Below are 27,399 nucleotides of genomic sequence, written 5' to 3' on the forward strand. Positions count from 1 at the left end.
TCTGTTTAGGAGACGAACAGTAAGAAGGGGGCTTCCAGTGATGCCACAGTGTGGACACCTGGGGTGTCTGTAAAACAATGTCCTGATCGCAGGCTAACTGTGTTGTATGCAGCACAAAACTAAACTCTGGTTTCCCCCGTCTGAACAAGTGCTTTACAGAGCCCAGCTACGATTACCAACACACCATTCAGAGTCACCACCACCCTACCTCCATAAGCTGTAACCAGCCCAAAGGATAATGTACACACTATTAAAAAGCATTCCCTGGTCCCAAGAATGGGAGGTTATGGTCATTAGACAGCTGGTACCAAGACTTCCTCCCATTAAATAAGCCTCTTTCTCTTTTCCTCTAAGTTTAGTATTAATGGTATATAATTCAATAAGCTCACTGGAGTGGATAAAGATTAGGATAAACTGTTAGCCTTCCTCCTCTCTGTAATTCCCCTACTTAATTTCAAATGGCCAACTAAATAAAGTGATATAATCTATTTGTACTTGAGAAATATGTCAATCAGGAAATTCCTAACAGAGTTGGCAAAAACGTTAACATTTTTCTGGAAGGCAATGTATATTTATAAAGATAAAATGGAAAGAACACAGATATGAGTGAACAATTTTTATTGAAACCCTCAAAGATTAAGAGGACCAAATGGTGAGTTTGGGTACCATAACAGAAAATCTCACCTAACTGTACCATCATTCACAGGAATGAACAAACCCAAACACGACAAAATTCAAATTCTCATGTAATTGCTACAAGTGAATGTAAATGAACTAATCATTTTATCATAACCTTTCTTTAATCATATGAAAAAGGGAATTTACATGGCATAACAAAAGATATGCAAAACTTAATGAAACACAATTCTCTTAAATTTCTCAAACTTATGTTTATAGGATGCAGAATGCACTTGAAATGATTAAATGACTTAAGCTGATTCTTTTTTTTTTTTATTGCAAACTGTTTTAACATCAGCTTTAACCCCCATGCATGGTATTCAAAAAGAACACAGCTTCAGAATTAAAAAGATCACTTAAGTTAAAACAAGGACTGAACTCAGGAAAAGGCTGGGGTTTCTTCTGAAAGGAGTCTTCAAGTACCAATATGTATAGAGAAAGAATACTAATTTTGGTTACATTTTCCCCCTTACTGTTAAATATACAAACTATATAATACCTTTCAAAATAAAACACCCATATAAGATAAACTTTAATTAAGAAACATTCAAACCGGATCTTGGAAAAACATTAGGCAAGGAGTTTACTGGGCCAATAATGTCTCAATCTGTGATTGCTCAAAATATCGGGTCAGTCTCCTGTTGAAGAGCCCAATTTCTCACTCTTCTGGGTCCCGGGAGTTAAGAAACCTCCCATTCCTTGTGCTAATGGGACAACCTGCGATCCTTTCACTTAAGAGGAAAAACATTCTGCTGTACATTGACAGACCAAGAAGGCAGAGAAGTAGGTACTCTGAAGAAAACTTAAATGAGGGGGAAAAAAATTCACCGATTGAAAAGTTTTGTTTTTGTTTTTCCCAAAGGAATGCTGCACCCATTTCACTTAATATTAGAAATCCAGGTTAAAGGCACTGGGAGGAACTCCTCACCACGAGTAGAATTACAGGTGACACTTCTGAGTCTGCTATTGCAATCAGCCTGCCTGTTGAGTGTTCTGTGACATTTCTTACACAGAAACCTACTGTAAATTAAACAAGTTTCGATCTGTGAATAATAACAACTAGTTTTATAAAAAATATTCAGAGTTGCTAATAAAGCACCAAGAAAAAGAGCAGCTCAGAGGACTCAGAGCCTTTCTACAGGTCACTCCTGCACAGTTTTCTCCCACAGGACCTTCAGAGTGACAACAGTCCTCTGACCCGTCCCACCATATAACCCAAGGGACGTGGAACGCTGCTGCGGGGACTACACCCAAACGCCAACTTTCATTATAAATAGTTAAGAGATATCTTACAAGATTTCATGGCTTACTCTGAAAAAGGTAAAATAGGTGCAATTTTCCTTTAAGAAAGTCTTGATTTTTGTAATACACTATTAATATTTTGATGTTCCCTTCAGTAAACACTGATAACTATGCTGGGACTACCAAAGCACTGTGAAGTCACTACAATTTATCTACAAATACTGTATTTTTTTCACCTGAATACAGTATTTGTACATTTTAAGAAAATATTGTACAAAAAATCATATAAATGAAAGCTTCAAAGAAATATCTGTCACTAAATTTTTGAGTTGAAGTGACCAAAGACCATAGTAATGAAAACATTTCTAAACATGATGTAAACATAAGTGGAGTAACGCAAAACACCAAGGTATTCAAATCTACTATATTGCTATTTCCATCCTTAATGTATCTTTCTACATAGCTTTCTCCTTTTGGAACCGTAATATAAGGGGCAGTACATTATTTCATAACCATATGCCATCAAATCAGGTAATACAGATGCTTGACACGTTTAATTATACAAAATCAATTTGTTTCAAGATACAAAATTAACGTTGATATGTCATTAATGAAAAAAATAAGATGTTAAAAAGATAACTATAAGAATACCCAGATATATGCTGTATTCCCATTTATATAGATCTGATCAATAAAACATCAACACATTCACTTAGATACTGATTTAATCCATGGATCAAGGCCATATTTTCAAATATTTTAAGGATGCCAGGACACCGCAAAAGCCGGAGAAAGGACTTGAGGAACAATATATGCTTGCTAAACAAGAACTATGTTTATTTAGCTAGTGAATACCTAGAGTAATAAATTTTTACTTCATGATAGCAATCAGGCTCGCAAACACCCAGAAATAGGAATTAAGGGTTTTAAATGTAGTTATAAAGGTCATAAAAAGTCTGATTAGACTGAGGTACATTACTCAAAATTTTGAGATTCATTAAGTGGTAGCAAACAAAATAATTCCTCAGACAAATGCACATTTTTCAGTATACATATTATTGGGGGAAGGAGGGGAGAAGAATGTGCATTAACTGGTGAGACCCACCAAGCTGCATATCAATATTCTGTTACACCAAACAGTTTGAAGACAAGGGAAATGTTCTAATATAATCTCAGATTATGTTTCATTTGGCTAAAATAGAGCTTAAGGTTGCTTTGCCATATTAAAAGTTTACTACAATAATTTTCACATAAACATTTAGACTTGAACTCCAGGACTAAGTATGGCATGATTCTTTTGCTTTTAATCTGTCAAATAGCTAAAAATTGACAATTTAAAAACTACAACAAAGAAAAAGTTGAAGCAGTGTGACTCTTACATCATTGAACCACTTCTAATGGTTAACTGTTAGTATTTAACAAATTCAAAGAGTTAATGAATCCTTGCATTCATTCAGTCTTCTGTGCCTTAGCTAGGATGCATAATTACAAAAGACAGCAGATACTGGTAAAAGCTTCAGGACAGAAAGTGCTTGACGGAGTTACAGTTCTCAAGTGTGTTTGGTGAGAGTATAAGGGCAGACGCGCTGATGAAAACCATTACAAGAAGAGTCAATTCTGTGTTGTTAGAGTTCAAAGATGTCACCTTAAGCAGAAAAAAGCTTTAATAACGTTGTCTTTGACTTATTAGGCATTTCCAGAGTCTACATCATTAGTGTTGTGATTCTAACAGGACATCTTCATAGGGTTATTGTTTGTTTCTATTTCTCTCCTGAAAGAAAAACACAAAGACCTTTAAGGAAACATCATCATTGTTTAGCGATTTAAATTAGATGCACATAGAAAGAAAACCATGTCCATAAGAAGTTCTTCAAATACTAATTCAAGTAGTTAGGCAAAAACGATTCACTATTACCTACACACACCTCAGTGGGAGTACCACAAGCCATTTTAAAATAAACAATTCCAAATACAAAGACCCAGTTCAAGAGATTATAGGTCCCTTCCACAGCCCTGTTTTCCCACAGAATTTTGTTTACGTGAGGCTGCTACAATAAATGTATTTCTAGCCCCTTCCATGAGTTCTTGATGGTTAAGTATCAAATAGACTGTTAAGTTCTGTGAAGCAATCTGAAAACTACTGGCTGAGGTAGGGTCAGGAGGAAAGGAAAAGAGGTGCATTAGAGTTGCATTCAATTAAGCTTTCAGTGTTAATTTCTCCATGTCATACTCTCACATTCAGCATAATTCTTCATATGAATAAATATTAATACTTATTACTAATAATTCCTTTTAAGAAAGCAGGTATCCCTTGAACAAAAGTTAAACTGAGTGACGTTTTCATGATGGTTTTTAACCAAATATCCACCTGCAATACTTATTTTTTGAGCCTACAATTCTAACAAGTTCACAAGTGATCCTAATGCTTCCAGTCCAAGGACCATAGTTTGAAAGCCACTTGTGTCTAATACATCCTAAGACTCTATTTTTGGTTTCACTACTCCTTTTTCATGAGTAATACAGATTCCATAATAAATATGTGCATACTTTGAAAATGGTAAAATTGATGTCCCATCCTCTGTGACATCAGAAAATTATTTAAGATTTTAAAGACAACCTAAAGTTCTTTGTTACTGAAGCCCTTCCTTCTTCATTTGTGTATATTTCTACAACTTGAATAACAGTATTTAACACAGAAAGTTTAACAAATAAATGTCCTACTATACAAATAACCACCAATAAACTATTTTATGCACCCATAAGTATCAGTGGGATATTCTGAAATTAAAGAATAAAACAAAAATGAAAACAGACACAAAGCAAGCTAATTTCCAAAAGGATAAACAAAAACAAAAATCCAACAGCATAAAGGAAAAAGACCCCCCAAATTGGAAAAAAGTAATAATAATTTGGAACCAGGAAGTTACAGTCTAATTTTACAAGGTACCTAAAGCTTAAAAAAAAAATCAGCCTAAACATAAAGGAAGTGTATTTCTCAGCTGAAGGAAACAGATTTGTACGAGAAATGGTGAAGCCTGCTATAATTAGCTGGATTATAAAACACAGGAGGTAACAAATGGCTCACTGTTCATTCTTCCCCATGAAATGATTAATGAGAAAGCACAAATATAAAGCAGCAGAAATACACATTTAAATAAAGCCATCAAAACATGTAGGTTCAACAGAACCACAAAAGAGCTCAAATTTGTATTAAAAAATGATTTACAAGAAATTAACCTTAAACATAAGGAGACAGAAAAGTTAAAAATACTGAAAAACAAGCCAGATGAAGACTGAATCAATCAACTGTATATACTTGATTGATATATACAGTTATAGTGGATTCTAAAGGCAAAAACCATTGTTAGAGATAAACAATCACATATTGAATGAAAAACATTTTATAATTACAGCAGTATTAAGCTAAAAATACAACTTTACGTATATTAAAAGTTGTCAGAATTACAAAGAAAATCTGATAGGTTCTTAATTGTAGTAGGAGAATTAAACACATTTCTCTCAGTAATTGATAAAGACAAATTGGTGAAAATAAAGACTGAATATACAGAAAACAGAAAACTGAGCCAAATAATTACAGCAGGGTACACAATGAACAATTACAAAAAGGAACTACATGTTAGACCAGAAAATGAACCTGAATACCAAGGAATAGGTATCATACAGATCACATTTTCTGACATCAATTTTAACAGCAAACAGGTAACAACGACAAAATGTTTCCACACTGGAAATTCTAAAACACTTCTAAAAGTCTCCCAAAAAACCATAACAAAAATTCCAAAGTTTTTACACCAGTACAATATACTAAATCTAAGCCCTCAAATAGCACTTAGAAATTTACAAGTGTTGATTTGAAAATATATATACTTTTCAGCTGAAAAATGAGCTCATCATCCACTCAGTATGTTAGGAAAGGAGCAGCAGTTAAGTCCCCCAAAGTAGAATATAAGACCCAGGAGAACAATTTAACAGAAAACAAAAAACAAAGACAGCACAAGAAAACAAAAATAAACACTGATGTTGGGGGGAGGAGGTAAAAGAAGCTAACAATAGAAAAATCTCTAGAAAAGACTCATTTTTAAAAAAGGAAAGCGTAAATAATATGAAGACTGATATAGCTAAAAAAAATTTAAAATACTATTAGATCCAACCAGTCCATTCTAAAGGAGATCAGCCCTGGGATTTCTTTGGAAGGAATGATGCTAAAGCTGAAACTCCAGTACTTTGGCCACCTCATGCGAAGAGTTGACTCACTGGAAAAGACTCTGATGCTGGGAGGGATTGGGGGCAAGAGGAGAAGGGGACGACAGAGGACGAGATAGCTGGATGGCATCACTGACTCGATGGACGTGAGTCTGAGTGAACTCTGGGAGCTGGTGATGGACAGGGAGGCCTAGCATGCTGCGATTCATGGGGTCGCAAAGAGTCGGACATGACTGAGTGACTGATCTGATCTGATTAACACCAATATGAGGCTTCCCTGGTGGCTCTGACAGTAAAAAGTATATGCATGTGATGTGGGAGACTCCGGCTCAATTCCTGGGTGGGGAAGATCCCCTGGAGAAGGGCATGGCTACCCACTCCAGTATTCTTGCCTGGAGAAGCTCATGGACAGAGGACCCTGGAAGACCTACAAGACCTGGAAAAGGACCCTACAGTCCATAGGGTCCCAAATGCCAATGTGCCAAAAATGTTTGAGACAAAACCAACAACTTGCTAAAAATATTATTTATTAAATACAACGTGCCAAAACAAACTCAACAGTAAAGAGAAGACTTGAAGAGACTTATAAAAACTAAAGAACTTTAACTGACAATTAAAAAACTAAAAACTACCAGATTCATAGTTTCATAAATGCATTTGATTAATTATCCCAGAATTAGAGATAAGGAAAAGAAAGAATATTTCTTGATGTATTTTGAGGTTAGTAATACTTTGATACTAACTTCAGAAAAGCATGAGAAAACTGAATCCAGTCTCACTTGTCCCAAAAGGATCTCTTATGGGCTGTTCTGATGATAACAGAGTGTGGAGAGGAGCACAGGTAGGTGCAGGAAGGCAGTAAGGACAGCACAACAATCCTCCAACATGGTAATGATAATAATGAAGGGTGCAGGGCTAGTGAGAAGCACTTGGATTCAGGATATATTCTGAAAACAGAGCCAACAAGACTGACCAACAGACTGGTTTACATATGGAGTGTGAAAGAGAAATAACAAATTATTCTGGAAGGACAATGGCCCTCTACAAAGGGGGAGCAGGTCTGGGGCAGACAAAGAAACAGAAGCCATATTGGATTTAAGATGCTTATGAAACAACTGTGACGATGTTACATAGGCAATTAGATACATGAGTCTAGAGAAAGAAGGAAAGGTCCAGCGTGAGTATACAAATTTGCAAGTCCTCAGCATGGTATAAAGTCCTTCAACAAAATTCAATTCCTCCTGAAGTCTACAAGGTCATCAACACCTCTGCTTTAGGAAAAAACCCTCAAGTACCCCACATTTATATGACAAGATCTAGAACAGTGCTTGATACTGTCAGTATTAAATAAACATTTGACTATGAGAAATCTCTGGATATGCTATTACTCACAGACCACTAAAAGCATGAGACTAAGGAAAAACGAGCCATCTATCAGTGATATAACCTTTAGTGTTGTTTTAAAACCAAGTACATATGACACAGAAGTAACACAGGGAGACAGGAAACCTGAATTACACAAAGGAGCCAAGGCCCAGCAGACCTGGAAAAGGAGGAAGCCTCTAGCGCTGGTTCAGGAGACAGCACTTCAGACATCTTTAGGATACAAACTTTCCAAAAGTGATTCACAGAACTCAATTTTTATTTTTAATAACAAATGACAATTCAAAAAAAAAAAACAAAACAAAAAAACAGTCTGCAGAAAAATCTCTCCTCCCTCTCTTCTCCATGAATAGAGGGCTAGGTATCAACCAAGCAGATACAGGTATCTGACGGCTCTTCCCCACCCAGATTTCAGCAAAGGCATGGGAGATCTCAAGACCAACACCTAGAATTCGGCCTGTGGAGATGAACTCTGGGAGGAAGTTTACTCGCCAGCCCATGTCTTTTTGACACAGCTTAACAGATGAGCTAAGAACTCCCATACCCTTAAAGGTAGGAGAGAGTTTAAAACAAAAATTTTCTTCAGTGTCCTCAGAGGGGTCATCACCTAAACATTACAGGTAAATGACTTACTTCCTTTTAACACTATATAAGTAATAAACTTTAAGAAAAAAGCATAAAAATCAAAAAGAAATAAAATGGTCTCTACTGGCAGATGATATGACTGTTAGGCAGGAAATCCTAGATGTTCTATTAGAACTACTAGAATTGATATGTGAATTTAGTACAGTCACGCAATATAGGACATCACTATAAGCTTGTAGCAAACAACTGGGAAGACTGAAAATACAAATTAAAACAGCAGAAAAAAATATAAAATACTTAGCAAAAAAATTCCATAAGAGTCATGAAGTTTTCAACAGTGAAAACTACAAAATTTTACAATTATATTTGTCTCTCCCCAAACTCTTAGTTCTACAAAGCAAGGGCTATTTACCTTAAGCGGCTTACTGGTAAACCTTTATCTGTTGAATGAATAAGGGAACAGTTAAGAAGAGAACACACAGGGTCTAAATATATGGTGATAAAGGATGACTAGCGCAAGATTCACGATAGGGTTCTGGTGGGGGCAGGGGTGCGGGGGGAACTTATCTGGGACCCAGTAACAAGTTCTTAAAAACAAGCAGAGGAATCAACATGCAACCCTATTTTGGAGGGAGGTTTTGGACTATGATAAAATGAAAATAATAAACTTATTATATTCCAGACTGTCATTCGTAAGTGAATCTGTTCACATGTAGCTTTTTTACATCCTAGGTCTTTTACTTTATGTGCTGCAGGGAGGTGGTTCCAGTACCCCCGTGGATATCAAAATCCAAGGTCGCTCAAGGCCCTCACAGTAGCTGGCCCTCTGTATCCATGGGTTCCATATCGACAGGTTCTTATCTGTGGACATGGAGGGTTGACTGTAATCATGCATTTGCTGCTGAAGAAAAAGAAACAGTTGAAATACCATTCAATTTAAGGATGATTGTTCACACCGTAATAGATATGAGTTATTTATGAAGCTAACAATAGAGTGTTACTACAATAAAAATGGAACCATCTTGACTATTCAGAAGAACACCCAATGTCTTAACATAGAATTACTCACTTAAATATGTAATGTAAGTTTATTCTATCAAGTGTGATACATCCTAGGCCAAAACCTATCTTCCAGAGAAATCTTCTACAGTGAAGATCAGACCACTCAAGATTTTATCATAGAATTACTCACTTAAATATGTAAGTTTATTCTATCAAGTATGATACATCCTGGGCCAAAACCTATCTTCCAGAGAAATCTTTTATTACAGTGAGGATCAAATGAAAAGTGGGATTTTATACACTGAGTTTGCTTCTGTTCACCATAATGAACTCACTAACAGACAACTTCAACCATACAACAGTTAACAACTATAATCTGACAATGAGAAAGCATTAAACTAAATGTTCCACTTGAGAAAAAGCAGTATAGAACTGCCAGGAAAATGTTTACTGTTGACAAAGATATACCTACTGTTCAAGTAATTTCCTCTGTATCAACACAAACTTGATTACTCTGAGACAGACCTAACATCATCTCATCTCAGAATCAAAATTGCTCCAACTGTGAAAAAACTTCTATCAGGGACTAAAACTTACTCTTTGGAAATACTCAACAATATAAAATAGCATAAATGACTAAATTATACAGACTGTTCTGGAAATTGAGACTATTTAATAGGGATTTTATTACAATTATATCTTGCTTGTTTCAGTTTAAGCTGCAGGGCTTCATCTCTTTCTAAGGAAAGAGTATCATATTTTAGAAGTGTACCCCAAAGTTACAGGTACTCAAAAACACTAATTATTTCTTATATGGAATTAAAAATCTATTAAACTAAAAATCTCACCTCAGTCTGTTTACTGATCAATAAGGACTTGTAAGAATGAAAGAATACAGTAGAAGTTAAATGATGCAGTCATTATAACAAAGTAAAGTTTCAGTAAAATGTTACCTAAATAGTTAAGATGGCTATGTAGACTCGAATTTATACTGGGCAAATATACTCCAGACATTAGCAGTTTTTTATTTTGCAGTAACACACTCAATTGCAAGTTAAAGAAAGTAAAGCTCCCCTACCCTCCTAAAGTCCTTTCTATTTTAACTTCCTCGGACAGGCTACCACTGTAACTTTAACTGGCATACTAATATATACATTATTGATTCCCACTGTAGGGTTGTGGTGGTTTAGTTGCTAAGTCGTGTCCGACTCTTGTGACCCCGTGGACTGTAGCCTGCCAGGCTCCTCTGTCCATGGGATTCTCTTGGCAAGAACAGTGGAGTGGGTTGCCATTTCCTTTTCCAGGGGATTTTCCTGACCCAGGGATTGAACCCAGGTCTCCTGCACTGCAGGCAGATTCTTTACCGACTGGGCTATGAAGGAAGCCCTCCCATTGTATATGATGAGCAATTTATCACAGTGAATGCTATACTCTCTTCTTCTCTACAACAGAGCTCACTATTTTAGTTCCAGTGACCGTCCTTGACTTTACCTACTATAGGCCAAGCATTAGGTGCTAAGGACTCGCAAAGAATCCTAGAATCATAGAGCAACTCCAACCATGAGTGCTCAGGGCATCCCAACCAAGGGCTCGTGTCTCTGTCAGGCTTCAAAGACCACAATGCCATTTAACAGACAGAGCAGGCAGATGGTTACAGCCCTGAGATTCACTCTGTACAATGAGGACTGTCTGACTCAAAACGCATAGAGTCTCTACAGAGGATATTCTAATGTAACCAGCTAGCAGCTGTCATCCTTCTTGAATTCCTTTTTCATTCTGCTGAAATACCTCTTCAAGTTTTTCTAGGATATGTAGCTAAGCTCTTGTACACCTGAAAATTTTATTTTGCACTCGTCCCTCACTGATATAATTTAACACTCATCTTCAAGAGCCTGATTCTATGCCCCATTCCCCTACACAACAAAATCAGACTGTGTATGTGTCCAGAGTTGTAGATGAGAGAATTTTGATAGTAGTCTGACTCTCCTTCCTTTGTGGCTTATAGGTAGTAGGCATATAATCTGTCTTTTGCTCAGAAAGCTTGTCTCTTTACCTTTTTTCTTTTAAAATTTTAAATAATCCTGCTGGTTCCTCAGTGAGCCCATTCATTCTGAAAACATACATCTCTTGGCTCTGGAAAGTTCTCTTTAATCATTCTGCCCTCTGACTGTTTTTTCCTTTAGAGGCAGTGGATCTCCTTTCCACCATGTCTTCCACTCCTTGTATTTTTCATCATTGTTGCTCCACATTTGGAAATTTCTTTGATTTAAAATTTCAGAACTAAAACATTAACACTGTATTAATCCACTTGCTTAAAAAGATTTTTTTTTAAAAATTTGATAGTGTTTTTCATTTCCAAGAACATTTTCTGATTTTCTTCTTTTTACATACGATTCTTAACAAATCAAGTTTTGTTTTATAAATTACTTTCTGGTCTCTGAATTACCTATTTCATTTAGAGGATCCGTCTTGCCTGTTTTTTTTTTTCCTTGTCAAGCTTGATTTTAATCAAATATAACAAAATTGTGTGTTCAAATCTAAAAATGAAGAACTATACAAATACTACAATGACACTGGCATTAATTTTTCCTTTAGCTTTAAGCTTCACAACTACCCTTTCACTATAAACGAGAAAATCTGGCTTTCCAAGTTTTATATAACCAGAACTTTCCAAGTTTTATATAACTCAACAGGCTATGTGTGATCATCTCCTCCATAGGGTGCTGTGCTGGCAAAGAAAGGTGGGGAATTCCTCCACTGCCAAAATAACCAGAAGGGGAAGAAAAAAATTAGTCAATAAAAAAAAAACCTCTAGCAATGACAAGATGAAATTAGCTCTTTACACTTCTTGTCTGTTACCACAAGTCAGCTCAACAACTTAAAGAAAAACATAAACATAGTAAGAAAAGAAAGGAAATTACAGTAACCACAAAACTAAATGTAAAATTTTAAATTACAAAAGTTCTATTAGAAAGTACAGGAAAACCTGCTGTGAGACCCGTGATCACAAGACCCCAGCTGTGGGCTAAAGATAAACTAAGGAGGGTTGGCTGTAAAGGGTGAGCACTGGTTTCTCTCTAAAGCCAGTCACTTTCTTTCTTCTCATAATAAATCTTTCTCTGCCTGAAAAAAAAAAAGAAGGAAAGTACAGGAAAAAAGTTTCTCAAACTTGGAGAAGACAAAGATTTGAAGTCATGTTAGCATAGATGTTCTAAAATAGTTATTATTCAAAATTGCTTGGGTTGTTCCAATCTTTATAGATCCTATACTACAAAAAAAAAAAAAAGAGCTAAAAAACCCAAAACACTTAAAAGGACACTGTGGGCGAACTGAAAGAATATCATGGTAACTAAGAGAACAACCTTATCCTTAGAAAATATACACGATACATTTTTGGGGTAAAGAGCCATGATGTATGAAACGTACTCTCAAAAAACCCGTATGAGGCAAGCACTGCTCCTGCGGATGACATTAGGTTGTTTCCTGCTATTTACTACTGTCAACTACACTCTAAGAACGTTCTTGTATGTATCTGGGGTATGTGGGAAGTTTTTCTTAGGTGCATATCCTAGAGGAGAACTGCTGAATTGTAAGGTACTGAAATGTTCAGCTTTGTTAAGAAAATGCAAAACTACCTGCCCCAAACTACCTGCTGTATCAATTTAATGCGCCCATCTGCAAACACGTAAGACATTCTGTTGGTATACACTCCTTCCAATACTTGCTATTATCAAATTTCTTAATTTTGCCAAGTGAGTAGATATAAAAAATATTTTCTCATTTTAGTCTTGAATTAACTCTTAATTCATTTCCTGAATTAAGACTGAATACCTTTTTATACTTACTAGTCATACTTGTTTCCTTTCTCTTAAAAGGACTATCCTTATCTTTTGCCCATTTCTGTATGGGACTATTTTTTTCTTAAACTAATTCACAGGAGTTTTTATATATAACTGTCTTTGGTCAGTTATGTTAAATTCCTACCAGTTCCTAGCACGTTTTTTTACTTCCTTTAAAGTATTACTTAAGTACTTACTTAACTTTCTTTTGATGAAGAGATTTTAATCCAGGCAAATTTTTCTCTTACAAATATTAAGTCTTTTCTGTTACAAGTAGTTCCATTTCATGTGTCATTTAAGAAACCCTACTTTACCCAAGGTCACCTGGGGAAGTGTGACTTCCAGGGTATCAGAAGCTTTGAGGAATTTCAGCTGAATACAAGACAGAAGGTGTCATATTAAAAGTGAATACTAGGATAATGACTTGCCTCTCCTTTTATTTAAAAAAGAAAAGAGGCATAACCAGTAAAGGAAATCCTAGCAAACACCACTGATTTGTCCTTTCTTATGGAGCCAAAAAGGACTACAACAGACAAGGAACACATCCTTCATCACTAGGATGCCCAGAGTATTTGAAAGCAATTTTTGCTGGAAAGCTAGAGTGCAAACACAAGCATGTCTAAGAGGAAATACACAAATGAGTAACAGTACCAGGGAAAAAATGGCAAGGATACATGATGTCCCAAATGCCAAACAGTTAATCAGTGGGGGAAATGATTTCCTGATGTGGTGGTTTCAAGGTCTAAGGAGAGTCAAGTTTTAGCTACTAGTATGTCCTCGGCACTGGCTCTCCCTCTTAGCCTTCACTGATGAATCACTTAACTTGTCACAATAACATACTGGGTTGGCCAAAAACTTTTTTCAGGTTTTTCCATTGCATCTTCTGGAAAAACCCAAACAAATGTTTTGGCCAACTCAATACATCATGGCTCTCTCATCTTCGCATCTGCCATGGAAAGACAATATGCAACTAACATCAGCACTAAAGCACCACACAGAAACCAACCTATTTCAGGGCAAACACCTGATCCAGATGATCTCTGTCTGGTTTAAAGAAAAAGCCAGGAGTCTTAAAATATTTTTTTCACACACACACACACACACACACACACACACAGACACTAACCAAACTGCAATGAATTCAGATAGACATAGGGGCAAGATAAAAGACGAAGAGGGCAGAAAAAGATAATCTGAGGGATACTATAACCTGGTTGCGGTAGTTACACAAATCTACAAATGTGTTACAATTCACAGAACTGTACACCCCAAAAAAGCGACTTTCACTGTAAGACTTTTTAAAATTTTGTTAAGATTTATACAATACAAACATTTATAGAAGCTTTTATTTTCCAAATCTGAAAGCAACCAGATGTCCTTCAAAAGAATGATTGGTTAATGAATTGTGGTAAATCCATACAATGGAATGGTAGTAATTAAAAGGAACAAAGAACTGATTGGCAAAATATAAATTCAAAAAATACAGTGCTGAGTAAAAGACTCCAGTGTTAAAGTTCACATATTATAATTTCATTTATGTGAAATTATGGAAAATGCCTTACGGAGACAGAGAAAAGATCAGAGAATTACTTACTAGAAGGGGGAAGGGAGCACTTGACTAGAAAGAGGCAGCAAAAGGTATTTTTCAACTTTACTGTACTTTAATTTTTAAAAAGAGAAAGGTAAAGAAGCTATGGAAAAGGAAGGAGTTTCTAAAAATGGTAATTACAGGAAGCAGAAATAAGCTTTCAACAGTCATCTTTGTGCTCGATAAAATCAAGATGGACTCTGAAACAAGGGCTTCAGGTAAGAAAACAACAGGTATAAAAGGAGACACGGATGTGATAATGTAAACAAACTACTGCTGTCTGTGAGGAACAGGAAGCCTTACAAATTAGAGTCAACAGTCAAATCCATGACATGGAAGTTCAATTCTGAGAAATTCTCCAAATGCAAAGAACAATAATAAAGATAGGAACCAATGGCACTGAAGGACCAAGATTCAGTATTATTTTTTGACATTACTAGGGAGAATAAAAAAAACTTGGCCTATAAATGAAGGAATAAGGAAAATTATGAGACCCACATTGCACACATTCCACACACATGTTCACACTGCAAGAATAAATTTTGTGCACACAAAGAGAAACAGCTATTTCCAAAGAAAGAAAATTTAGGCTGGTCTCAGACTTCTCCATAATATAAAACTATAAATAATATACTATAAATAGAAAACTATAAAACAAAGCCTGAATGAAAAGACTGTGACCCAAGATTTCTATATCCAGATAAAACTGTTGTTCACATATCATGGCCAAAGAAAGGCATTTTTTGGATCTAGAAGCACTTTAATAATTACCAAATTACTTTTCTTAAAAAAAAAAAAAAATTGATGATGGTAGTAAGTTAGATTCAAAATTAAAATGTCAAAGGTGGGTTTAGACATGTTATAAAAAGACTGGCAGTAAGCCATGAAACAATTTAAATGCAAAAATTTTAAGTTTAAATCTTTGTTGTATATACGATTATAAAACATAAATAATTCCTGAGACAATTATATAACAAAAAAATAAAACTAGGATAAATTTTCAAATTGGGTAGAGAAGAAATGTGAGAATATGTACAAGGGTGACCTATCCTTAGTGGTGGGAGAAAGAAAAGCGCAATCACTCCTTCTGATTCACTCTGCAAAGGTGCTTACAGTGGGGCCACTGACTCAACTGCTGAGCTCAAAAAAGCTACTCTTGATCCTCTTTTTCCCTCACTTCCCACATTTAACCTGGAGAAAACTCAAGGATATTCAGCAATTCATTGGTAAGGCTGAGTGGTGCTTTTCACAGTCAGTTGTATTGTGCTGAATTGATTCAAAATTTAGCACAGTGATCACTAGCACCAGAAATCACCCGAGATGCTTGCACACCAGGCCTCTGATCAAATGTATCAGATTTTCCTAGAGTGGGATATTCAAGAAGCTGCGGTATCAGGAAGCACCTTAACTGTATATATTTGTATGGCATAAGTTTTGGAAACTACTGCCTTAGGATCATTATTTCCAACATTATTGAGCAGTGAGGACTGTACTTGAAAGAGTTCCCTCTTCTGTACAGACTAAGACGCCACAAGATACTTAGGTTCACACAGAAACAAACCACTGATGTTTTACATACAGAACAAGTTGAAGTTCCTGCTTTATCTTCATTTCTACATAGAAGCTTTCCATCGTAACCAACTTAATTTACTGGAGAAGCTTCTAATGAGCTCTGCTTTACTAGAAATTTATATGTATTATGAATGGAAAATCTGCCAGTTGCCTACTCCATCCATTCTCTTCTCCTCCTAAAAACAGAACTCTGCAATTTACTTTTGTAGTTTGGAACAGAAAACAATCCTCAGCCCGTCCCGCTCTGTGATCAAACCCTGGCCAACCTGAGGCAAGTGTAAACAGTATTTAACTTCAGGGTCAGTCTCCCATAAAGTCTCACAGAGGGCAAATAACAGAATCAGAAATCGAATTCTGCAGTTTACATCTAAGTCCACTTCCTCTCAGTTCTAAGCTGTCTTGCTAAAGTCAGATCCTCACTATTCAATATATTCTGTACAAATGCTGTAAGTGCACAAATTATAAATATGCCTCAGGAATATTAAGGGAAAATATCTATTTATCATAAACACAACATCAGTAACATTCAAACATTTAAAAGCTGTTTGTCTCAAACTCCAAATACATATTCCCATAAAATTAAAGTTAAAAGATCAGTGACTAGAATCCTTAGCCAGTTCTTAATAACGAATGCAGAATTCAGAGCTCTAATGAACAGGACTCAAAGACCTGTATCATCTGAGAAGTATGAAGAATACGCAGGAGGCAAATTCAGAGTAAGGGTTGCCCTTGGGAAGGCATCCCAGGCCTTCAGGGATGTTTACAGAGTCGTGTTCCATAAGCTAAGTGGTCAGTTTCCTTCAGGGTAATGTTCTTAAACTCAGAATATAACACCACAAGGCATTAAAGACTATCCATCCATACACACCACCCCAATGAAAAGACCCTACACACAAAAATTACTGTACTCTTACCCTACGCATGGCTTCCTCCTCTTCTTGACGCTTTTCATAATGTGCAAAGTCATCAAAGATTGAGGTGGTATGCTTGAAAGTAGCAATTATTTTAAGCACTTGCTTAGCTTTTTCTAGGGGTACCTCTTGAGTGTCCCTTGAATTGGTAACTGGTTTGTTGTCATTATTTTCTAAGCGAATATGCCGTAATTGGTTATTGGGGACATCTTTGACAAAGATCCATTTAACTTCAAATTTGCCCTTCCACTTATCCTGAGACCAGACACCAGCATACGCATTATAGTCCACAACAGACTTCATCTCAGCCACTCCACAGAAGTGTCCACTGCCATTCACACTGAAGAGCAAATAGAGTGGGCCTTTCCCATTCAGGGAACGGTAAGCCGCATCCAAACGCTTATTCCCATGCTCAGTACTACACCAGATAGAGTACTTAATGGAACGGTGTATGTCGTCCTCAGAATAGCTCTTAATTATAAACACACGTCCGTTCTTCAGGTTCCAGTCAAAGTCTTTGGGATTGTAGTTGTTTATGGCCTTTAGCTTTTCCAGCACGGGATGCACTTCCACACTCGACGGGGAAGCGCTGACAGGAACGACACCTAGACCAAAGTTTTCACTGCTCGCTCCATTGTTCTGGTTGAAGCCGGCCCCCCTGTTCCGGGGCGCCACCCAGCGGTTCTGCAGCTGTGGCTGCGGGGGCTGTACTTGGTGAGGCTGGGCCTGTGGCTGAGGTCCTTGTGGCTGCTGCGCTTGTGGCGGCTGAGGCTGCGGTTGAGGCAGTTGGCTCTGCACCAGGGGTGGTGGCTGAATTAATGGCTGAGGCTGCTGGATTATAGTCTGAGGAGGCAGAACTGGTTGGGTTGGTGGAGCCTTTACCACTGACCCCTTTTCATCCCAAGTTCCAATATTCATGTTGTGTTTTATAGGAGGTGGCGGCACAGCGGAACCCCCGATTCCCACATTGCCCTTGGGTTTAAGTTTCGGTTGAGGTTTGGCGGGCTTTCTGGCAATGGCAGCCCAGGAGGTGGGTTTCGGCGCCGCACTGCTAACCGGGGGCACACTATTGGTTGCGATGCTGGTCATACCACTGCTGCTCAATGCTGTTCCTACAGTTTTCGTCACTGCAGCGGTCAGGTCACCACCAATTTTCAGTCCAGTCATGCCTTGCTCAATACTGCTAATGCCAGGCACCTTGCTCAAAGTATCACTGCCAAATCCAGCCTGTCCATCAGTAATAGCTCTCCCAAGAGAACTAGGTGGATAGCCGTAACTGCTACTATAAGCAGAACTTTGTGTTGATTGTCCCTGAGATCCACTTGTCCCCCATGTAGAGAAATCAGCATTACCAGGAAAAAAGTTAAATCCATGTTGACCAAGAAATGGAGGGGTATTTCCTAATGCCCCAGGCTGACTAAACACACCGTCTGGTATATAATGATGCTCTCCATTACTCATCTGTCCATAGGTTGTCAGATATGGCATAGGCTGGTCTCCAGCTGTGGACCATGCTGCTTCCCCAAGCGAATATGGAAATCCAATGGATGGAGCATAGTAACTAGGCATGTATGGATCTGACATTGGTGGATAGCTGTTATTCTGGAAAACAAAAGATCACAGTCAGAAGTGATGTAAGATGTGAGGGGAGGGGTACACTCCTAAAATCAAATTGTTTTAAATGAATGGGAAACAGATGTACCTGCTTCAGATAAAAAAAAATTAAAATTTTAAATCTAATTTTATCAACAGAAAAATTTACTGATGACTACTTTAATATATTTATAATAAAATTACAGGGATTTTTGGGGGGATGGGAGGTTAGGATGGGGATTATTTTTATGTAAGACCCAGATCCTCTGGGCACAATTTAAAAACACTCTAATTTCTACAAAAACTTGATTTATAAACTTGCAGAAACAGATTGTTAGCTTTATCTTAAGCCACTGATGTATGAAAAAATTTATGGGTAAGAATTAAATGAACACAGATGATGCCAAATAACAAATTACAGTATATCTATGATGGAATCCAGTCCAGCAATTTTGCATTTTTGTAAAAAACAGAGAAATGTTCACACTGAGAAGAAAAAAAAAAAAGACTTAATATTATATAAATCCATATTTAGTTTTGCCTCGCTCATTTTGAAAAACAAAATGAAATTCTAATGGTTTCTTAATGGTTGGTAACAGGTACCACTTTTCTTATTCTCTATGTCCTAAATTTTACATAATATGGTGGTGGTCCAGTGGCTAAGACTCCACACTCCCAACGCAGGGGGCACAGGTTCAATCCCTGATCGGGGAACTAAGATCCCACATGCCATGCAATGCAGCCAAAAAAAAAAATTATAAATAACTTAAAAAAAAATTTTACACAGTAAATTTACCAACTTCCTGATCAGAATTTTAACTTAGAAATGGTTAAGTTCCTACCATTTTTTCCAGAATTACTGTAATTAAATTGGCCTTTATTTTGAATAAAATGAAATCATCATTCATTTAGTGATGTCAAAATTCAAAGCTTATTAAAGAAAAAAACTCAAATTTGTTAACTAGCCAATGTAAAAAATCAGTCTATGGACTTCTTTTGAAGGTAGGTTTCTTGTGTCCCAAATATGTCTAATAGTCAGCCCTCCAGTCCACAGGTTTTGCATCCATGGATTTAACCAACCATGGCACAAAAACACTCAGGAAAAAAAAAATTTTTCACTAAGTTTCAAAAAGCAAAACCTGAATTTGGCACATGGGCAACATGTTTACATGGCATTTACATTATTTGGTTATTATCAGTAATGTGGAGGTGATGTGAAGTATACAGGAGGCTGTACATAGGTTCTATGGTACAGATGCCATTAGGGACTTGAGCATCTGTGAATTTTGATATCAGTAGGGTCCTGAAACAAATTCCCCCAAGGGACAATCTGTAATAGATTTTCACTCTATATTCAGGGTGTGACTTTCAAAGCCTTGAACAGAGCTTTAAATTTTGTAAAATTCATCAAGATGAAAAAATTTAGCTAATCTCCAGTCGAGACAATTTGTATTCCTTTTCCAAGGGCCAATACCATTTTGAAGTTTAATTATTCACTTTACATTCTAAGTTTCCTGGAGCAAAGTGAAGAAGGTAATGGAGCAAAGTGCATTTGGCAGAAGTTGGGGGGGCAGGGTGTGTGGGAAGGGGATTATTCCTGTCACTGCTTTCCCACTCAAGAAAGAATAGCAACATGAATGTGTGACAATCATACCATAGATATTACCTGGAATTCATTTTATTTTTTAAAAGGCATATTACTAAAAGTTAAAATGCTTTACTATTACTATTAAGGTATCCGTGATATATACCTCACAACTGTTAAAACTGTACACTATCTATAAGAAAGCTAATTTAATATTGTCTTTTGAAATAATTCTGGTATAATTAAATGAAAATAACAAAAGAATCAAAGGTTGCATTTAAATAAGACACAGATTTACCAAGTATTTCCAGTTAAACACGAACTTAAAAACAAAAAACAACTGTCATTTAGCAATATTAAAAAAAAAAGACTTTAAATACATTTGACATTAATTCCACTGTATTCAAAACTGGAAATATATGTGTCAACTATTTATTAATTTAGTTTTTAGATAATTATTAACCATATCCAAAAATACATTCAAAAAATTCTCACAATATTAGCATGAAGGAAATGAAGCCTGAGGAATGCTGAAAATCACCAACAGTGGTTTGATAAAAAAATAAAATTCTTGAAGAATAATGAGCAAACTTCATTAGCCATGGATACACTCACATCTGTGTTTATAATTCAATCAGTAAATTACTTGTTAAAGTATTCATACTGAAGTCACTTGAGAAAGCCTAAGTTTAGCCAATATAAATAATCAAGATTTTCTTAATTTTTAACTTTTTTCAAGTTATTAAAATAATTCCCTTTATTACTTTATTATTTATTCTAACCAAACACTTTACTAAATGTCTACATTGTAAAAAATACTGACATAAGATATTCATTCTAAAGGAAAACCTACAGTTAAGAAGACACATCACACAAGGGAATAAGAGAGCTAAATGCATATGCAGGTAATCACTTTCAAAGTTCTAATTTAGAGTATTAGCCTGAAATCTGGACTCAGTGCATCCTTACCTGGATGTGGGAGTGTAAAAACAAAGAGAAAAGCTTTGAAGCTCATTCTTCATGATAAAAGTGTTTGCAAAACCATACTCATAAATTATGTTGAATATTCTTTCTTTACCCTCACAAATGCTGAATTCTGCACAACAGTTACATATCAAGTTTCTAATTTGTCTATACACATCACACGATTCAGGTATCAGCAAACTAAAGAGCCAGTGACCAAATATTTTAAGCTTCACAAGCCAAATACAGCCTCTGGTTGCAGTCACATATTCATCTTTTTATAACTACTTAAAAAGCTTCTAGCTCAAGGGTTTCCTCAAAGAAAACAGGTTTTGGTCCCTGGATCAGTTTGTCAACCTGGTTTTAATAGATTATCTATTTATACTGATTCCTATTTAAAAAACAAAACAAAAAAACCTGTATCATTAGATTCAGTGGGTAACAAATTTTTGCCATTTCTTTCACTTCTGGGGCTGGACTAGGTCCAAATCCTTTTTGTGTGGAGATTTTTGTTAAATATAATTACTTTTGAATCATGAGTTTTACTTCACCCCTAAATTAGTGATTGTGTCAAAATACTAAGTTTAAATTACGTTAAAACGTGCTCCATTAACCACAAGTATCTTGTTAGACAGCTCAGGCTAGTCAGCAGAGATGCACAGCTGTCCATACCTAACTCCAGAGCTATCCACAGTGAGCACAATGGATAAATGGCCTGCTCTCTCCAGTTGACCAAACAATGCTAACTAATTCCTAATTCTTTCAGTAGTTATAGCTGAAAGAGAAGCTTTTTTCTTAGCTCTGTGAAAGAAAAACCTAAACAGTCTCCTGCTGGGCTAGGGTTTCAGTTTGGGTTCTAGTGAAAACAAAGTTTCACTGGGAAACTATTCAAAGCTTAAAAGTAAGATACAGTAAACACAATTTGTATTAGCAGAGCTTTGTTATAATTGGAAATATTTTTAAATGTTTTGCCAAATATAAGGTTAATTCTTAATTGCTAAGTGGGATATCAATTAGGAAAGTACCTTGGGTAAAGAAGGGGAACAAAATTTCTACCTACTGATGATGGAAAACAATATAACTCAAAACTCTCTTTCACCTTTTACTTCAAATCTGTTACGAGGTATAATCAATTTAACAGTTTATGTCCAAATAATCACTTTAAAATAGTTTATTCATAGTGAAGTTTTACTTTGTTGTAAAGATATATGACTTCTAAACAAAGTGATGTGAAATGTTTGGTATTTCTCTTACTCAAGAACGAATTGGAAATAGGAAGGTAACAATATGTACACACAAAAATTGATATAAAATTCAATGGATATAATGAAACATACTTGTAAAGTAACAGATCCACAAACCCTTTACCTAGAGCATAAACTCAGAAATACAATCAGGAGAGAGACCATTTAATTATATAAGGTAGATGTGATGCCAGGAGGTATCTAATCTAAATTCTAATCCCAACCCATCAGTTGTGTAAAACCAGTATCAAGCTATTTAAATGCTTGAGTTTCATCAAATATTGAAAGAAATAAAGATAAGGTACCTAGGACACACTAACTATTCAATCAACAATAGTTGTATTCATTAATACAATTTAACTTGCCTTTTGAAAATATAAGCTTAAAATGTAAATTCATCACCAAATGCATATAATTTCACTCAAATTGACTAAGAGTATAAAGTCACAGTATGACACAGAAGTTGTAATCAAGGACATAGGTTCAATTCTCTACTCTTCCAGCTTCTATGTCAGTTGTCCGTGATCATCAGATCATTTAATTTCTCTAACCTTGTTCCTTCACTGGTAAACGGGATATTTGCTGCTCTAATCAATTACAAAATTTAAAAAATCTACCTGTTAATTGCAAAGTGCTAAAGTATAGGAGTTAATCTTATTTTAATTTGAAAACAAATATAGAAAAGGTTAAAAATTCTTCCTTAGAATTTCAATCACTTATAATTATCATTTCTTAGCCTTTTTCTATTATCTCAAAGTTTGAACAACAGTAAGAAAAAATTCATGATTACTATTCTGACCTGAGGGCACTTCAGTACAACTCAATTATAACTGAGTCTTCCAGCCATACTAATACCAATTTTTACTTCATAAATATCCAAACTTCAAGAGAGAATACTATACAATGTCTTAGAAGGTCAATACAAAAAAGGTTAAAGTGTTATTCACCATTAACAGTACGTCTGCAGAGAAAAACGGAAAACTTATCCATTAAGAACGAGGTGCTTCAAATTCCAGAACTAACTTACTGGATTAACAACGAAATGTTGATTTTAATATACTTTTAATGTGTATGTGAATTTTATTATTTTAAAAATATTATTATACTTCTTAAAAAGTGTAATACATGCATATGTAATCACATAGATGTTGTAAGAAAATGTAGCATCATATATTATACTCAATTAATCTGAATTATTTCACCAGCCATACTTCTTCATTTCTTAATTCTAGCAGTTAACCTAATCTACTTATTCAATAAATACTTAATGAATGCCTGCTACATGCCAGATACAGTGCCAATCACTGGAGACAGAAAGAAAAAGAAGACAGTCTTTGGCCTAGAGCATTTCACACATTTAGGAGGGAAGACAATCTAGGAAGGATAGTTACAGAAATAAGAACAAAGCAAAACAAAACACTTGAGCATAAACAAGAGGGAACAAGTAACTGGGAAAAATCAGAAGACTTCACTAAGTGATAGACATATGAGACCGTGTGTGTAAATCATACATATAGATAAAAAGTTTGAGATCATGAAAGAAAATATCCAGAAAATAAGTCCTATTCCCTAGATAATGTAGATGGATAAGTTGGCCAAAGATGAGTCAGGGAGAGAATGGAGTCACTTTAATGGCACTCAACACTATGAATATACCCACTGTGGTGAAACTTTGCTAAGTCTTTAAACAGGACTATGGCAACAGACTACGACTTTAAGAAGACCACTGAGTGGCAATATGGAATCCCCAGTCAGGAAATCATTCCAACAGGCAGAGATAATGAAAACCTTACCCAAGGGCAGTAACAACAGGGACAGAAAAAGATATTTTATGTTCTTAGTTCTCTATACCTCTTCTCTGATCAACACAGCTAGGAATTTATTTCCCCATATATATATATATATACACATATATACACAAGCAGACAAATTCAAACTTTGGTGTTTTTCAATTTATTCTTCAAATTTATACTCATAAATCACATGGCATCTTTTAACAGTAATTAAACCTGAATTTTCAATCAACTTCCTTGTTAGACTATTTTGAGGAACTATAGAGAACTAATTTTAAGTCTTGAAGGACATTTATTTTTTAAATTACTATGAAAATTATTTCCTAAGATATTGAGCACTAGGAAAATAGAATATACTGCCACAGAAGTAAAAGACCAACAATCTGTTTTTAAAGCATCTCTGAGTTTGAATTGATTTAGCTCTAAGTATATAAAACAAACAGTAAAAACCTTTCCAGACTAAAGAATATAATTTTTATTATTTATAATAGCAAAATCAGATGAAGGGATTTCATTTTAAAGACATACTGTGTTTTTTGTTGAAAATTTAAATAAACAATTATTTCGGCTAGGTCAGTGCAAGAAGCTATAAATACTTGCATAACTTTAAATCTCCAAATAATTACTTCAAATATTTCACCAAGTTTTCACTAATCTACTTTAAAAGGTCAATTTGTATTTTCTATTGCAGCTAAGTAACCACAACAAACTTAAATTTTGTAAGGCTTATCTTTAAGATTTCAGATAATTTTCAATTTTGCTTTCCAATAAAGCCAGTTTTCAATATTCTATATTGTTCATGCTCATGCTCAGTTGCTAAGTTGTGTCCGACTCTTTACGACCCCAGGGACTGTAGCCCCCCAGGCTCCTCTGACTATATTTCCCAGGCAAGAATACTGGGGTGACTTGTCATTTCCTTTTCCAGGGGACATTCACAACCCAGGGATCAAACCCGTGTCTCCTGCATTGGTGGGTGGATTCTTTTACCTGCTGAGCCACTGGGGAAGTCTTAGTACCATTTACCCTGATTAGATCATTATTTTTAGTTATTACAGAAAGGTAACTGGTCAAAACCTATTCATTAGTACTGGCAAGGAGGAGGTGGTAAAATATAGTCTCACTGGTATCAAACTTTTAAGACATCTCTTTAAACAGTACATTACATTGATTCATCATTGATTTAAGTGATTTAATTAATAGAAAGCATAAGACCTTTCATTTAAACATATTAAAACAAACCTTTTATAGATGTTTTTGCCCCAACATAAGGAAACTTTTATGATACAATTTAAAAACTGGATTCACTAATGTAAATGCCCTTACAGTCTTAAAAAAAAAAAACAATGACTTTCCAATGCTTTATGTGAAATTGTATGCAGAATTCCAACATATAAAACACATAAAATGCAAAGCACAGCTCTGGTTGCTACACAGGTGGGATCCAGGTTACCCTCCCCAGGTCTCCCCTAGGCAGACCTGAAGCATCTCTGTGGAATGCCAAAAAACCAATCTTCTAAGTCCCTGTGACAAATAAATTATGAAATATCTGTTACCAAATAAAACAAGAAGATTCTTAAACAGGCAGCAATTCTCAAACATTTATAATCCATTAAAATATCTTGAAAATAAAGTTTGAACAAACATTTCGGAAAATACTCATACTGTACCCTTGCCTTAGACATTCTATTTTACATTATAACACACTAAGTACAAAATCAAGTAGCAAAAAACAATTCAATTATTTAAACCAAATAAACTTCCCAAACTTATCTAACAATGGAGACCTTGTTAGCAGAGTATCTACTATAACTCATTATATCAGAATTTCTCAAAAAATTGGAAACACTGCCATAAGGGATGTTAACTGAGATTACTGTCTGGGTCCAAACAGAACAGAGTACTGCTTATTTCGTTTAAAACCTCCACTACACGCCCAGCAAATGACCTTCCCCGCTTTCCAGTGATACGTTCTTTCACACCTATAGGTGGAAAGTAGAATTGTTACCGAGACCACAAAGTTAGATGACATATGCACGAAATGATTTTTTTTTCATTTTTAGAAGTAGCCAAACATCTTAAAAAAACGTACATTTTATCACTCATTTTTATTTTTTCTCATTTATTTCTTCCCTCCCAACATACTTGAGGGATGTAGATCAACTGATAGAAGGGAGTGTTAGAGAGAAATAAACATAGATTAGGTTGAACATAACCATAGTTCTCCAAAGTCCTAAAAATAATCATATATTCCACAAATTGGGAACTACTTTTCGTTGAAATTTTCTCTGCAACTGCAAAGTTCTATAACAATATTTGGTTCCTTGTTCTTTTATTAAGTTTAAAAACAATCTAGGTTAATATTTCAAGGTATATTTTTTCATGCATCTTTTTATAAGGAAAATTAACAAAAGTAGTTTCGTTCCAAAATGTTGTCTCTAAAAAAACCGGTTAATAATGAAAGCTTATCTGTTAAATTTATTTCCAGTAGTGGTATTTTTATTAACAGAGGTGCAGAAATGGAATACAGAGACTAAGGAATATCATTCAGTTTGGTCAATGTTTAAGTCTAAATTATTCCTGTATATAAATTCACAAGATTATTTGTGAAAAATTCAAACAAAGAACCTCAAAAGCCACTAGTTACTTGATTTGATGAAATTCTCTATGCTTACAATATACAGGGCAAGTGTGTTTATCATATCTTTAATTCTATTCCTTATTATCAGGTTAAATAAAAATTTTAAATATACTAACCAAAAATTTCAGGTACAAACTGTTCTCTCCCCCAAATTTCTAGCTAATTAAACCCTGTCATTTGCTTTGGCTATGAAGACATGGCAGCAGCATTGAAAGATTAAATTCAACAGTCAATCTAACCACAATATATACAAAAGCTCATCTTTAAATCTTTACATTTCATAATTGAGTTTTAGCCATCTACAATTTCCAAAGAACTGCGCTGTGTCATAAACCCGCAACTGTTATTCACTATTATGTAGGCACACTAGATTAATACACGATATGGTTCGTCTCATTCAATTAAAACATCTATTTTAAAAAATCAATTAATATTGTTTCATTTCCTAAACACGGGACTGTCAGACTTACCTGATTTGTCTGGCTACTTAAGTATGGCTCAAAATCATCATCATTTACAGCATCTTTTTGATGAATCGAACCGTTTTGTACTGAAACTA

General features: G+C 35.4%; 1 protein-coding gene across 7 annotated transcripts in view; it reads right to left on the bottom strand.

Annotated features, from left to right (window-relative positions):
• Positions 1-603: 603 nt before the first annotated feature.
• Positions 604-27,399, bottom strand: part of YTHDF3 (YTH N(6)-methyladenosine RNA binding protein 3) — a 32,857-nt gene continuing 6,061 nt past the window's right edge. For 4 of the 7 annotated variants that reach the window (XM_010844419.1, XM_010844423.1, XM_010844420.1 and 1 more), the window contains 4 exons: positions 27,311-27,396; positions 17,028-18,626; positions 8,854-9,013; positions 604-3,691 (listed from right to left, as the gene is read on the bottom strand). In XM_010844419.1, the coding sequence (XP_010842721.1) occupies positions 8,855-9,013; positions 17,028-18,626; positions 27,311-27,396 (1,844 nt within the window). In that variant the 3' untranslated portion in view covers positions 604-3,691; position 8,854. Of the gene's footprint in view, positions 3,692-8,524; positions 8,553-8,853; positions 9,014-17,027; positions 18,627-27,310; positions 27,397-27,399 lie in introns of all 7 variants that reach the window. The other 3 variants (XM_010844418.1, XM_010844421.1, XM_010844422.1) reach the window with 3 other exon arrangements.

This window comes from Bison bison, unplaced genomic scaffold (assembly GCF_000754665.1).
Source record: "Bison bison bison isolate TAMUID 2011002044 unplaced genomic scaffold, Bison_UMD1.0 scf7180017864203, whole genome shotgun sequence".
Taxonomy (NCBI): Eukaryota; Metazoa; Chordata; class Mammalia; order Artiodactyla; family Bovidae; genus Bison; species Bison bison.